Source organism: Scyliorhinus torazame, chromosome 2 (assembly GCF_047496885.1).
Source record: "Scyliorhinus torazame isolate Kashiwa2021f chromosome 2, sScyTor2.1, whole genome shotgun sequence".
In the NCBI taxonomy this organism is placed as follows: domain Eukaryota; kingdom Metazoa; phylum Chordata; class Chondrichthyes; order Carcharhiniformes; family Scyliorhinidae; genus Scyliorhinus; species Scyliorhinus torazame.
Genome location: NC_092708.1, coordinates 130,505,549 through 130,520,795, shown reverse-complemented (window position 1 = coordinate 130,520,795; position 15,247 = coordinate 130,505,549). Strand labels below are relative to the sequence as shown.

General features: G+C 47.9%; 1 protein-coding gene across 2 annotated transcripts in view; it reads left to right on the top strand.

The window, feature by feature from the left end:
• pde11a (phosphodiesterase 11a) overlaps nucleotides 1-15,247 on the top strand; it is a 706,589-nt gene that overhangs the window by 557,828 nt on the left and 133,514 nt on the right. For both annotated transcript variants that reach the window (XM_072477086.1, XM_072477077.1), the window contains one exon: nucleotides 11,774-11,851. In XM_072477086.1, the coding sequence (XP_072333187.1) occupies nucleotides 11,774-11,851 (78 nt within the window). The remainder of the gene's footprint in view (nucleotides 1-11,773; nucleotides 11,852-15,247) is intronic.

Here is a 15,247-nt window from a genome sequence, read left to right as displayed (position 1 = left end):
GCAAGGTATGGCGAAACGAGTAGATCCTGGAATAGGGATCTCCCAGCATCTACCGGCCGTACCACCTTTCGGGCACAACGTGGCCGATAGATCACGCCCACTATATGACAGAGTCTTGCAGCTTTGTGGCTGCCAGCCAGCATCCAGAATCGATCTGAGGCAAAAGTCCATGCTTGCTAGGATGAAACCCCACCCTGATCCCCGATTGGTTTCCCTGGGTCATGTGACCCTAATAGCCGCTCGCCCCTTAAAAGGTGCCAGATGGCACAAACCTACCCCTCCGACAAGTCCTTTTACACAATAATAATAGTTAATCTATACATTCTCCAATAAATTTAACACTTAACCCATTCAACCAGTCCATCATAGATTTAGTCCCTCTGGTGGTTTCCGTTGTCTGGTAAAGTGGCAGGACTCCACAGAACTGGATGCTTCTACTGGGGTACATTCTAAAGAAACCACTGCACTCGGTGTCTCCTCAGGTACTGGCAACTCAACCTCATCTGTTTCTGTGGTGACGGCAGACTCTCCTGTCACAGGTTGACTTGGTACTTCACTGCTCGGACAATCATCAATATTTCCTGCTGGCAATATGGTTTCAGGTTGTAGTAATGGCTGCTGGGATAACTCTCATCCACGTATGTGATCCACATGTTTCCTGACAATCCTATCTTGTACATTCACTTCATAAGATAGCAATCCTGTCTTAGCTACAACTCCTGGGACCCAGTTTAGTCCGCTTCTGAAATTTCTGACATACACTGGTTCATCTATTGCAAATGACCTTACTGCTTTGCCTGAATCGTGGTTTTTCTGCTGATTGCTCTGACTGGCCTCTAACCTCTCTGGAAAATTCAGAAACACCGATTTAGCCTGGTCCTAAGAGGCCGGCCCATTAATAATTCCACTGGCGGCTCTCCTGTCGTTGAATGCCACATTGTCCAGTATCCGAGAAGAAATCGAGACACTCTGGTTTCCGGAGCCGCACCTGACTGCTTTTTAGGACCTGCCTTGAAAGTTTGGACTGCTCGTTCAGCCAGTCCATTGGATGCTGGGTAGTAGGTGAAATTTTGAAATTTAGCACTCATGAAGGCCGTTCCATTATCCAACACAATTACTTCAGGTACTTCATGGAATGTAAAACACTGAAACAATTTTTCAACTATGGTATGTGACATCATAGACTTCATTTTGAACACTTCCACCTACTTCAAATGGGCATCTATCAGGAGCAAAAACATCATGCCCAAAAATGGCCCCACATAATCAATGTGGACCAAACCATTCACAAGTATGCAAAAGGGCTGTAGCAGGAAACCCCTGTTGCAACTGGCAGTGATTGCAGTGCCTCTCACTAACCTCTCAATGTTTGGCATCTATGCCAGGCCACCAAACATAACTCCTGGCGAGCATCTTCATTTTTGACAGACCCAGATGGGCATGATGTAATTCAACCAAGAGCAAATCCCTTTCTGGTACTGGGACAACTAATGCTCCCCAAAGTATGATGTCATTTTCACAATCTCAGGCAATGGTAGACGATTCAGTGCATCCACATTTGCTATCTGCATCCTAGGCCGGTGTTGGAATGTAGACGTGTATTCTGATCAGATTGATGCTCAACACTGAATTCTTGCTGATGCAATTGGCAGAATAGCTCTGTCTTCCTTAAAAAGACCCAAAAGTGGTTTGTGGGCCGTTACAATGGTAAAATGCCTTCCATGCACAGACTGGTGGGACTTCTTTACTCCATGAGAAATGAAATGAAAATCGCTTATTGTCACAAGTAGGCTTCAAATGAAGTTACTGTGAAAAGCCCCTAGTCGCCACATTCCAGCGCCTGTTCAGGGAGGCTGGTACGGCTCCATACAGTCAACCCTTCTTTTTCAATCTGAGAATAGCCTTTTTCAGCCTCTGAGACAAAGCCTACAGGTCTTTCAGACCCATCATATATTATATGAGATAAAACCACACTGACGCCATAAGGAGGTGTGTCATAAGTTAACACCAATTTTAAGGACAGGTCGAAGAGCACCAATAAACAAGATGAATATAATAACTACTTTACCTTGTTGAAAGTTTCTCTCTGAGACGTCCTCCAACCCCAACGCTGGTGCTTCTTCAGTAACACATGTATCTGGGCCATTAATGTTGACAAATTTGGCAGAAAACACCTATAATAATTCATAATTCCTTAGAAGGACTTAAGCTCCGATGAGTTTCTGGGGACCAGTGCCTCCTTTATTGCTCTAACCTTTCCTCCACTGGGTGCAACTCATGTGCATCTACCCGGTAACCCAGGTAAGCCTTTTTTCATGGCCTGAAAAGTACATTTCTCCTTCTTGAGACAATCTCCAGCCTCTTGAAATCTTCTTACATCCTCTTCCAAGTTAGCTAGGTGCTTGGCTTCCGTCGATCCCGCATCATCCAGGTATACTATTACACCTGGCAATCCTTGCAAAAACTTTCCATCCTTCTCTGGAATATGGCACAAGCTGACGATATGCCGAAAGGCAGCAGATTCGTATACTGAAACAAACCCTCGTGTGTGTTAATTGGAACATAATTTTGGGAAGCATCATCCAACTCAAGCTGCTGATAAGCGTGGCTCAAGTCTAACTTCATATAAAATTCGTCTCTGGCCAGCTTTGCAAACAAATATTCCATCTTTGGAATGGGGTACTTGTCTTCTATCTTTGGAATGGAGTCCCCACAGATGCGGATGGTTTGTTTGGTCTTATCACAGGGACTAAGGGGATGTCCATTATGCAAGCTAGAGCAACAGATGATTCCCAGTTCTTCCAACCTTTTCAGTTCTGTCCCCACCTTTTCTAACAAGGCATAGGGCACGGGTCTGGCCCTGAAAAACTGTGGGATGCCTCTGAGTCTATGTGAATCTTGGCCTTCAGATCCTTAATTTTTCCACGCTCATCACAAAATACATATTTGTACTTGTTTATTAATTCGCGCGGGCCCCCTTTTATTCAAAAAATTTCTGCCCAATTTAATTTAATTTCTTTGAGCCAGTCGCGGGCCAGTAGACTTGCTCCTCGGCCTGATACAACTATTAGTGGGAGTTGGGCAAATTGCTGCTGACACCTCACTGGGATGGTGGGATTATTTTGATGGCCTGTTCTGTCCAGGACGCCAATTTTGTTGATGTGTTCCTTAAACCCAAAGGCTCGCAATTACCTGTACATGTGTTCCTTATTATGGTAGCGAGATGTCTACTTCCATCTATATAGGTTTACCATTAACCAAAAGCACCACTGTGATGGGAGTTACATTACCCGCTTTCACATTGTTTAGTGAATGAACACTCAAATCATTTGTAGGGAAATCTACTACTCTGTGAACTTGCAATGTGATACCGCCTTTAGTGCTGACCAGGCTTGGCTTGCTATTATACTGGTGCCTCAAGTGCCCCTTCCTGTGGTATGAATAGCATTCTGCTTCCATAAATCTGCAAGCTTCTGGGGAGTAATTACTTCCACACCGGTAACACTCTGCTTGACCCTGCTCCACATGTTTTCATTTAAAACTTTCCTTTTGACACCACTGCAGATTCAGCTTCCTGCCCTAACTGATGAACTGTGCCACCATTTTACATGCTTTGCCGCTCCGGTGCACCCTTCTCAATGCTCTCCACTGCTAGTACTATCTTTTTTAAATTGGCATCATCTCTGCTAACAGTTATCTCTGGATGGCCTCATTATTGACTTCACAAACTAGGCGATCTATCAGCATATCATTCAGGGTGGTGCCATGGTCACAGTTTTCTGCAATTTGCCTTAGCTTCATAATGTAGGTTGCAATGGACTCTCCTGGGGCTCTCCTTGTGGAATTAAACTTAAAACATTGCAGAGTGACTGAGGGCTTTGGATGATAGGGTGCCTTTACCAAATCCACTTTCCCTGTGAGTGAACTAGAATTGGGTGCAATCGGGGATGTGAGACTGCAGATTAGACTGTAGGCTTGGGTCCCACATGCACTTGAAAGGATTGCCTTCTTATTCTTCTATTCCTCTATACCAGTGACCATAAAATAATAATCTAGACATTGTATGTATTGTGTCCAATCCTCAATCGAGGCATCAAAGGGATCTAATCAACCGAATAGAGGCATTGGGCTGGATTCTCTGATTGTCGATGCCGAAATCGCTTTCGGTGATCGGCTGGAGAATCCATTTTTACACTGGAATCGGGGGCGGTGCTGTTTTTCTGATGCTCTGCCTCTCAAAAAACGGCACATGCCATCAGGACGGCCTCAGGACGTCACCTGAGGCCCTCCCCTGTTGCTCCGTCCCGATGGGCCGAGTCCCCGACGGCGTAGGACATGTGTCCTCACAACTTTCGGGGACCTTGCGTGGCGGCTGAGAACTGTGTCCAGCGCAGCCGCAGTCGGGGGGGGGGGGAGCCGTTCCGCTGGCGGGGGGGCTCCGGTGGGGGCTGGGGGTACTTGTGGGGAGTGGTCCGGGGGTGGCGAGGGGTGTTACATGGGGGCAGATTTTGGTAGGCCGGGTCTGTGTACGGCTGGCGCCATGCTGTACAGCGCGGCTGCTACAGACCGGCGCCATGCGCATGCGCGGCCACAGACCCACCCATTCTGCGGCCGTATCCACAAGTAAAGCCGGGGACTTTACGCGGCGTGGCTGCCAGCCCCCCACCAGGCGGAGGATCGGTCGGGGGTGGCGTCGACTTTTTGGTCGTAAAACCAGCCGGATCCTGCGGACATAGCCGCAGAATCGGAGAATCCAGCCCATTTATCCCGCAGCACACTTCTGTTTTGCAACCTGACTTCAACCCCAATGGGTCCTGTACTCAGTCTTGGGACAACATGTCCTCTGCTTTATCCTTGCCGCAATGTAATAATCTGGCTCATCAGCTAGGTATGAAGCAACAGGGCGTGCTTTACCGGCCTTGTCCCACCGGATTCAGGACGGGACGCGTCCAGTAGATCCCTGGAGGGGCTTCTCACGGGGTTCCTGATGGTCATTGCGCCTCTCGAGATATAATGAGGTTTCCCAAGACATTGCGATCTGGATGCTGCCCACAATGGCTGGACACAGTATCGAAAATGTTAAGTGAATTTAAACACTCACTTAACTCTGCTTTCGCCAGATTGAACCGGTTCCCGGGATCTAATGACCTCACCGAGACCTTAGCCCGGCGCCTTTGAGCACTGGTCCCCACAAATGGGGACCAAGCAGAATGGCACTTGGGCCGTTTCCTAGGTGATCGGAGGCCCCCAGCTGGCTGCTATCCAGGCAGGTTGGCAGCCTGGTACTGCTGATGCCACCTGGAACGTTGGCAGTGCCAGCATGGTACCCTGACAGCGCCACCTGTGCAAGGCTGGCAGTGCCAAGGTGCCCAGGTAGAATTTTGCACATGTCAGGAATTGGGCCCAGGGATGCTCTGAGGTGCCCCCCCCCCCCCGCCCCGAACAAGTGTGTTGGGGGAGTCCGGGGGTTGCAGTAGGAGGAGGAGAGACTGGGACATCATCTCTGCTCGTCAGAGCTGCTCTGTGCAGAAAATGTAGCTAAATGTGGCCTCGTGGGGAGTTCCCCGTTGAGGCCTGATAAAAAAGCAGAGTGCCGTTAGGTAGCGGGGTTGTTAAGAGCCGGGAATGACCCTTCTAATCCCGCCTAGAACGGGCTCTGTTTTATTTTTGGTTAGATCGCACAGCCAATGTTTATTTACAACATATTTCTTACAGAGTCTTGTAGCTTTGTGGCTGCCAGTCTGTGTCCAGAATTGATCTGAGGTAATAGCCCGCGCTTGCTAGGATGAATCCCTATCCTGGTCCCTGATTAGTTTCCTTGGGTCATGTGGCCATCTACCCTTAAAGGGGCCACCCTTGTTTCGTGTTCGTTCCTTGTGCTTTTCTGTGTGATATTTTTAAACTGAGTGCTGCTTATGCCTTTAAATATGGTGCCTGCATTTCAGTGGCTGGGACTTCCCCGCACGCACCTAACCACCATCGCACATTATTGGCCACCTCCCATGCCCGTCAGCCTTTAATTAGATGAAAGCAGCAAAATCTGCTCCCAAGTCCTGACTCCCACCCAAGCTATCATGCAACCCAGTTTGAGTCCCGATGTCAGGAACCTTCTGGTCACGTTCAGCCCTTTGAATCAGTTTGGCTTATCCCTAGCCATGTACAAAGAGATGTCATATACATTTGTGTTCTAGTTTTCATGTCCCAATATGTTTTTTTTAATAAGATTAATTTTCTCCTCTCCCAAATTCCTTGCTGGCATACAGTTTCTCGATACACTGTCCTAGGATAACCATCCACATATTTCTAAACATCATGGGCGGGATTCTGAAATCCTGAGGCTAATTGTTCACGCTGTCGGAAACACCATCGCGTATCCCGATGGCGTCAACATAGCCTCAGGATCAGCAATTCTGTCCCCTACAGGGGGCCAGCAGGGCACTGGAGCGACCCTCCAACTGCTGATCCCGGCGTCAACTGGGCGCCGCAGGATCCCCGCATGCGTAGTGGCACTGGTGCCAACATGCGTATGCGCAGTGGCTCCCTCCTCCGCATCGGCCCCGACGCAACGTGGCGAAGGGCTACAGGGGCGGCGTGGAAGAAAGGAGGCCCCCAGCCCGAGAGGCCGGCCCGCCAATCGGTGTGCCCGATCGAGGGCCAGGCCACAACGGAGCCCTCCCCCCGACCCCCCACAGGCTGCCCCTGGACCCTTCCACGCCAAGGTCCCGCTGGCTGAAAGCAGGTTAGAATGGCGCTGGCGGGACTCGGGTTTTTTGTTGCGGCCGCTTGACCCATCTAAGGCTGAGAATCGCCGGGTGGGGCCCCGTAGAGCTGCCCCCGGCCGACGTCATGCCGAACGCGCTGGCGCCAATTGCGCCGATTCTCCGAATCGCGTCCCGGCGTCGGGCAGTGTGGCGTGATTCGCGCTGGTCGCGCCGATTCTCCGGACTGAGAGAATCCCGCCACATATTCTGGTTTCAGGTATGGATGCCAATATTTGAAAATCAGACATGGAATGTCTGCTTCTTCAGTACTGCATTAATTATCACCAGGTTGACTGCCTTTTTCCGATCGAGTATCTAAACAAAGGTTACACATGTGTGAAACTAGACCCAATTATACTTAACCAAATGTAAAATAAATCCATTCATGCATGGGCTATACTTCTGATATGCTCACAGACTTTTTTTTTCTTAATTTAGAGTACCCAATTATTTATTTTCTTCCAATTTAGGGGCAATTTAGCGTGGCCAATCCACCTAACCTGCACATCTTTGGGTTGTGGGAGTGAAACCCACGCAGACACTGGGAGAATGTGCAAACTGCACACAGACAGTGACCCAGGGCCGGGTACACGAATCCGAGTCCTCAGCGCCGTAGTCCCAGTGCTAACCACTGCACCACATGCCGCCCTCACAGCCTTTTTTAATGCTCAGGTCTATATTGATTTATGTAAAATTTACCTCCTCTCATTAATTCACTGGAAGCCAATACAGAACAGCACTGGTAAATGCACTGCCACCACTCTTGAAGCTAAAATTATAGACATTAACTCAACAGTAGCTGTGCCAATAACGAACAGCCAGGTTTTTGTGGCAACGGAGAATACTCACTGACTGATTTTATGGGATAGTTACTAGTTCAGACTGTTTGATTACTTTTCCAGATGTGGTCTAATAAGGTTCATTTGTATATAGAGTTTTCTTTTTAAGCGGTCACATTATTTAATCTTAAAGTAATCAATTACACGGAATCAATTTATGTTTGGCCTGAGGAGTAATAAAACAATTTCCATTTGTGAGAGTGATAAATTCAAGCAGAGTCCTCCAGAGAAATGGATTAAACTGCAAATTTAACTTCAAAGGTTTATATTTTTTATAGACTGATTATCAATATGAAGTCTGCAAATATTCCCATTGTTTTTATGGTTCTAAAATTCTAAGTAAGCATAACCGGAGGCCATAACAGAAGTACCAAGGGATCATTGCAATTTGTTTTGCCAATATCCATAAAATTCATTTATAAGCTTTACATTATTAAATGTGAGCTGGCCCTACTTTGGCTGCAGAAGGCCTTCGATACAGTACTATATGTGACTCTTTTTAAATAAACTAAAGGCAATGATTATCAAGGTTCAGTCATGGTTGTTAACTAGTAACTAGATAAAAGGATGGAAGCAAAGAGTAGTTGTAAGCGGTGCTAGGTCAAAATAAGGTAAAAATTAAGTAGTCTGCCTCCCCTGTCCCTGCCACTTGATCTGTGCGGGAACCTTCTCTGTTCCAGACCAATTTGGTGACAATAAATGAACAATTTGCTGGCAATGAAAAGTAATTACATTTGCAAATGCCACCAAGGTAGATGGGGTTAAGTGAAGACTCTGGATTCAAGAGGAAATAATCATTCTAGATCATGAAAAAGAAAGCTCAAAAGATTTGCAGTTGGGTTGATAAGTGCAAATGAAGTTCAATTTGGGTAAAAGCAAGTTTTGAAAGTAAAAACAGGAGGGATCCTTTGTCGGTTGGGTAGCGCTTCTTGGGATTGAAACTGATTAACTCCAGTAGTGTTGATATCAGCGGTAAGGATAATCGGTGCACTGTGAAACAGGCTGCTGATTCACTCCCAGCCAATCTTACACTCATGGGGCGTCATTCTCCGACCCCCCGCCGGGTCGGAGAATCGCCGGGGGCTGGCGTGAATCCCGCCCCTGCTGGTTGCCGAAGTCTCCGGCACCCGAGATTCGGCGGGGGCGGGAATCGCGCCACGCCGGTTGGCGGGCCCCCCCACTCGATTCTCCGGCCCAGATGGGCCGAAGTCCCGCCGATAAATTGCTTGTCCCGCCGGCGTGGATTAAACCACCTTTTGAACGGCGGGACAAGGCGGCGTGGGCGGGCTCCGGGGTCCTGGGGGTGGCGCGGGGTATTCTGGCCCCGGGGGGTGCCCCCACAGTGGCCTGGCCCGCGATCGGGGCCCACCGATCCGCGGGCGGGCCTGTGCCGTGGGGGCACTCATTCCCTTCCGCCTCCGCCACGGTCTCCACCATGACGGAGGCGGACGAGACTCCCTCCACTGCGCATGCGTGGGAAACTGTCAGCGGCCGCTGATGCTCCCGTGCATGCGCCGCACGGGGATGTCATTTCCGCGCCAGCTGGCGGGGCACCAAACGCCATTTCCGCCAGCTGGCGGGGCGGAAATTCCTCCGGCGCCGGCCTAGCCCTTCAATGTTGGGGCTCGGCCCCCAAAGATGCGGAGCATTCCGCACCTTTGGGGCGGCGTGATGCCCGTCTGATTGGCGCCGTTTTGGGCGCCAGCCGGCGGACATCGCGCCGTTTCCGGAGAATTTCGCCCATGGTGTCGACCAATTTCTTCCAGGCTGAGACAGAAACATAAAGAAACTCAGGGATATTAATTGAAGTCTTTCTCACCATGTCAAAACAAACAGAATGTTGAATTCCATAGCCACATCTTTAGAGGATACACTAAAGCAGCTCAGTGCCTTCATCCAACCATAGTGATGGCACATCCACTTCTGATCAGTGACATAAAGACACTATCCAAGCCCTAGAGACAGTACAAAGGAGAGCAGCACGATTGATCCCTGGCATGAGAGTGATGAGTTGTGAAGGAACAATTTGAAAAACCAGAGCCTTCCAGCTTTGAAAATGGATATCCAGAGGAGTAAATGCTTAATGAGATAGACCTTAAACAATAATTTCAGATGCTACAAGGCAAAATGGTATAAACTCCAACTTGTGAATGGGAAATGTGGGGCAGATGTCGTCAAGTTTTTTTATACAGTGGATAATCACCATATGGATGTGTTGCTCACAGGAGTAGTAAGGTCAATTAACTGATAATCAACATGTTGATGGGTTGTGGGGAATAATAGGAAAGTCAGTTAATTGAACCCATTTAACCAATAATTGTGTGCTGTAATATAAGGATTATAAAGCGGGTAATGTAGAAAAGTGAGATAAAATAAGTTGAAAGGCCTCTTTCAATTCAATCAACATAGTTTCAATTGATGATTGAAGTCTAAACACTGGCTTTTTTTTCTTGGTCTAAACCTTGCCTGGAAAAAATCAAACTGATCAGGAAAACCGAAAATTTGGTTAATTTAATTGAACCTATTTCTAAAAGCAACCGTTTAAATGTTGAAGTCTAGTAATGGTTTGTACTGCTTTAACAAAAAATGGAACTGAAGTCCCACACTGCTGAAAATTGCAAACGTTTCCCTGCACAGTTGTCTGCTATGGTCGTGTTCTTCCAGCTGGAACTAATTACAGCAGAATCAGTCTGGCAGTATAATCCCAAGACAATTCCCTCTAAAATCCACCTTGGTTAAAGTGATCCTTGCATAAAGCTCCAATTACTGCCACATGTCATTCATTAGCATTAACAGGCATTCTACCTATTAGCATGCGTTTCCCTCAAAGAAAAGAAAGAATATATTTGAATTGAGTGTTTTTTTGCGATGGTATAGTCAAGTGAACAGCATGTTTGGTTTAAATTTTGTTTTAATTCCTATTTATGCAGGATTTTCTCTACATTCTGTTTGTTTTCTGTATCAATGTGTATGTAAAAAAGGCACCAATTAACTTCCATCAGTGTCAACTGGGAACAAAGATTCTCAACTCCCCAGACTGCATTAGAAACAGCCAAAGAGTAAGGGGATTTGAATCAGCCTGAACAAAATCTGTTTCTTTCCTCATTTGTCATATGGACAGAGTGCAACTTTAATTTTCAATTTACCATTGAACATCTGTTTCTATTCCAACTTTAGGTGACTGTCTATGTCAAGTTTGCACATTATTCCCACCTCTGTGCGGATTTCCTCCGGGTGATCCTGTTTCCTCTCACGGTCCAAGGATGTGAGGTTTAGGTGGATTGGCCATTCCAAATTGTCCCTTATTGTCCAAAGGTTAGGTTGGGTTATGGAGTTACAGGGGGCGGGATTCTCTCAGCTCCCCCGGGGCCAGGCAGAGAATCCCCGCAACCGGCGCGAATCGCGCCATGCCGCTCCGACGCCGGCGCGAATCTCTGCAGAGCGGAGAATCGCCGTCATTGGCGCCGGCGTGGTTGGCGCAGTGCCAGTCGGGGGCTGCTCTACGCAGCCGGCCCGCTGATTCTACACACCCATCATGAAAACGGCGAGTCCTGCCCGCGCCGTCCACACCTGCTCTCAGCTGGCGGGAACTCGGCGTGGAAGGGTCGGGGGGCGGCCTGTGGGGGGGGGGGGGAAAGGGGAGGATCCGACCCTGGGTTGGGCCTCCGATGTGGCCTGGCCCGCGATCGGGGCCCACCGATCGGCGGGCCGGCCTCTCTGGCTGGGGGCCTCGTTTCTTAAACACCGGCCCCAGTAGTCTGAGCCATGTTGCGTCGGGGCTGGCGCATTGAAGGAAGGCACTGCGCATGCACGCGTTGGTGCCGGTGCCACTGCACATTCGCGGATCCCGCGGCGCCCAGTTCGCACCGGGATCAGCAGCTGGAGCGGCATGAACCGCTCCAGTGCCATGCTGGCCCCTTTTGCATGCCAGAATTAGTCGTGGGGTTGGCCCATTCACGCGCCATCGTAAAACGGTATGGACACTCTGCCATGGGACTAGAGAACCCTGCCCAGGGAGAGGGCAGTGGAATGGGCCTAGATAGGGTGCTCTTTCAGAGGGTCGGTGTAGACTCAATGGGCCCAACTGTACTGTTGGGATTCTATGACCAATATAATGTCTAGAAATAATGTAATAATCTAAAACTTACACGCTATGACAATTTTCTTTTCTAGGCGAAGAATGAAGTTTTTTGAACTCGTTAATTCAGGAGAACACAACTGGAATGTAAAGGATCAACGAGAAATGCTCAGGTCAAGAGATTTATATTTAATTGCCTGGTAATAAATGCCAAAAAAAGTTGAAATTGTCACATAGCAAAGAGATTACATGGGCGAGAAATTGGGCTGTAAAGTGCCTGTTCTTTTAGTGCTACATGGGCCCCTAACACGCAATGGTTTTGAGGTATGCGCGTACAATTACAACAAGAAGTGTGAGGTTCAATCTTGGTAAAGGGGCTTGTGTATGTGCACCTAATGATTGCCAGCAGCATAAGAGAGTTTGCAGGTCATGGTGTCAATTTGATGCCAACGTTGCAATTTTGAATAGCATGCTCTCGTCTGCTTCCTGCCTTAACTTTGCAAAGTTGAACAGAAGTTAAATTGAAAGTAGACCCCTCACACACACCTCTCCAGCACTAATTAAAGAGATCATTGACTACTTACAGGTCAGTTGTTTTTCTGTCTGCTGATGCATTTATATATGTTTGGAACTTTCCTAGACGTGCCTGAAGTATAAATACTCTACACGTTGATGTACATAATTTGCTGATTTTAAAGCTTGTACTAAAACAAATTGTTTTCATACTTTAGTGGCCTGGCAGGGATTTCTCTGAACTTAAGCAGAACTGGGAGAATGAAGAGAATAACACGGAACAGGGCAATCTGCTGGAATAGGAAAGAGGGGCTTTTTACAGTAACTTCACTGAAGCCTACTTGTGACAATAAGCGATTATTATTATTATAGTAGTGGGAAAAGTGCTGTCAGCAGAGGCCGTGTCCGCATATCTCAACATCAGCAAGGACTAATGTCCGGGGTGCTTCCACTTTACAAAAGAGCTCATGACTAAAATACCAACTGCTGCAGCCTCAAATGCAACATCAAAATAGGGCAAGGACAACATTTCCTGTGGCTGGCAAGGTGATATGATCCTGCTGGGGATGTTTAAAGAGAAATCCTAACACCCATCAATCAACCAGCAGAACTATACCACAAGATTTCATGTTATTAGTTGGAAGTCGGGCCTGGAGAGGGGTTGTCAGATATGGGCCTGGGAATGTGGGGTGTGAGATTGGGAGTCAGACCTGAAAGGAAGGGGGGGGGGGAAACGGGACTTCAGAGTTGGGCCTTGGAGTAGACTCTAGAGTTGGGGGGATGATAGGGGATTTTCCTGGGAAGGTTTGGGGGTGGGGAGAGTCCCATGCCCATGAGAGCCAGGGCAGTGGGAGAGGCCCATGGGGGTTGGAGGGTATAGTAGTGGAAGGGTGGGGTGAGTCCCACTGCGGCCAGGGATTGGGGCTATAACCATGGGGTGGGGAACCCCATAGGAAGTCTGGGGGTTTTGAGAACCCCATAGGAGGTCTGGGGATTGTGGGGGTATCACTGCAGATCTGTGTAATAGTTATCCAGAAGCTAGAAATGGTTTTTAATTCTTCTAACTTTTTCTGGGTAGATATTGATGTAACACAGTCTGAAGTTTGCAATTTAAGTGACATTTCCAGATGTTCCCAGTGCAGGGCAATTGCCCAAAGCTTCCTTGAGCTTCCCAGGCAATTGCTGTGCAAACCTTAACAGGGATTTTCTGGGGGTGGGATGTTCCTGAACAAATCTTTAGGATCCCCCCCCCCCCCTCCCCCCAGTTCTACTGCCCTGGAGCTCAGATGTTAAGGCTCTATCGTTCATAATTACAGGTACCTATGCTATGAACTATGTTCCACTTTTTACGCCCCCCCCCAAGAATTCCTTTTTATATTACAATAGTCTTGAAGTTACATTCACTTCTCAAAGGTATGTCACAGCCCTCCGGAATTCACTTTAATTCTCCTCAGTGCTCCAGCTCCTTCCGGAGGTAAGATTCTATGGGGTCCTACCATTAACTTTTTGGTTGTGTGACCACCCCACTTTTTCTTTATGAACCACATGGCTGTGGTTGCTTCAGCTCCTTGTTCTGGTTGCAAGTAGCTACCCACCTAGCTTCCAATTTCTTTTGAGGCTAATTCTGCTGACTGCCTTCTGCCACAAAGCTCTTTGAGGACGCTGTAAATGTTTTCAACTAGCTCCAAGCTAGAATAAACCTTCCACCTGGTTTTCCTTCACTAAATCCAAATTTGAGATAGATCCTTACCAACATTCCACAGTGAATGGTGAAGTTAGTATTTTCTCTGCTTAAAATGTAGGCCCCAATTGACTCCATCTGCTGTTGGCTTCCTCAATCTGGTGAGATAAAGTCTTCATCAATGCAAAGCTGCAACTGGATCTGTCTGCTCCCAAACTGAACTGCTTCTTTATGTCAGTAAACAAATGAAAATTCCACCCCCACAGCCTGTCTTTATGACAATAAGGCATGCTTTGAGATGTTTTGAAGCAGAATTGTAAATAAATTATTTTATCTTCCTTTCTATCCTTTGATTCTATACGCCATATAACTAATTTATATTTCCAATGGCGTTTTTTAAATTTTTTAAAATTTATTTATAAAATTCTTTTTAAAATAAATTTAGAGTACCCAATTCATTTTTTCCAATTAAGGGGCAATTTAGTGTGGCCAATCCACCTACCCTGCACATCTTTGGGTTGTGGGGGCGACACCCACGCAAACACGGGGAGAATGTGCAAACTCCACACGGACAGTGACCCAGAGCCGGTATCGAACCTGGGACCTCGGCGCCATGAGGCAGCAGGATTGCCATTGGAGTTTGCGACCCTTTTTCCAGACCCCCTGGATTCACGAAGAAACCCCATGTTTACAACACTACTTACAGCTTCCTTTCAGCAACATACATAATTTAAATCATTTTATTGAAGTAAGGATGGGCCTTCTGGCTCTATTATATTATTAACTCTGTTAACACTGTTAACTCTGACCTTGAACATAAACATAAAAGTGCAATCAACTGCAAGCTTATTTGAATTGCATTTACATCAGAATCATTACCAGTTTCTCGATCAGGATTTTCCATTTATACTAGGTTCAACACTTTAATTCCTAAAACTAGAATGTATTCTAAAATATATAAACCAAGAACCATGGGGGCGATTCTCCGATATGGAGGCCAAGTGTTCGCGGCGTCGTGAATGCCGTCGCATTTCACGATGGCTCGAACAGGGCCCGGGCACGACCTATTCTGGCTCCCACAAGGGGCCAGCATGGCGCTGGAGCGGTTCACGCTGCTCCAGCGTCCTTACGCAGTGCCAAATGGGCGCCGCGCAAACCAGCGCATGCGCAGTTGGGGCATCCCAATCCTGCGCATGCATGGGGAACGTCTTGCACACGGCGTCCCCTCACCAGCATGGTGGCGGTGTTCTGGGGCCGCGCCCGGAAGGAGGTAGGCCCAGGGGGGAGAGGCCGGCCCGCCGATTGGTGGGCCTCGATCGCGGGCCAGACCCGGTGAAGGAGCCCCCCTTCCCCCACTGGCCGCCCCACAGCGTTC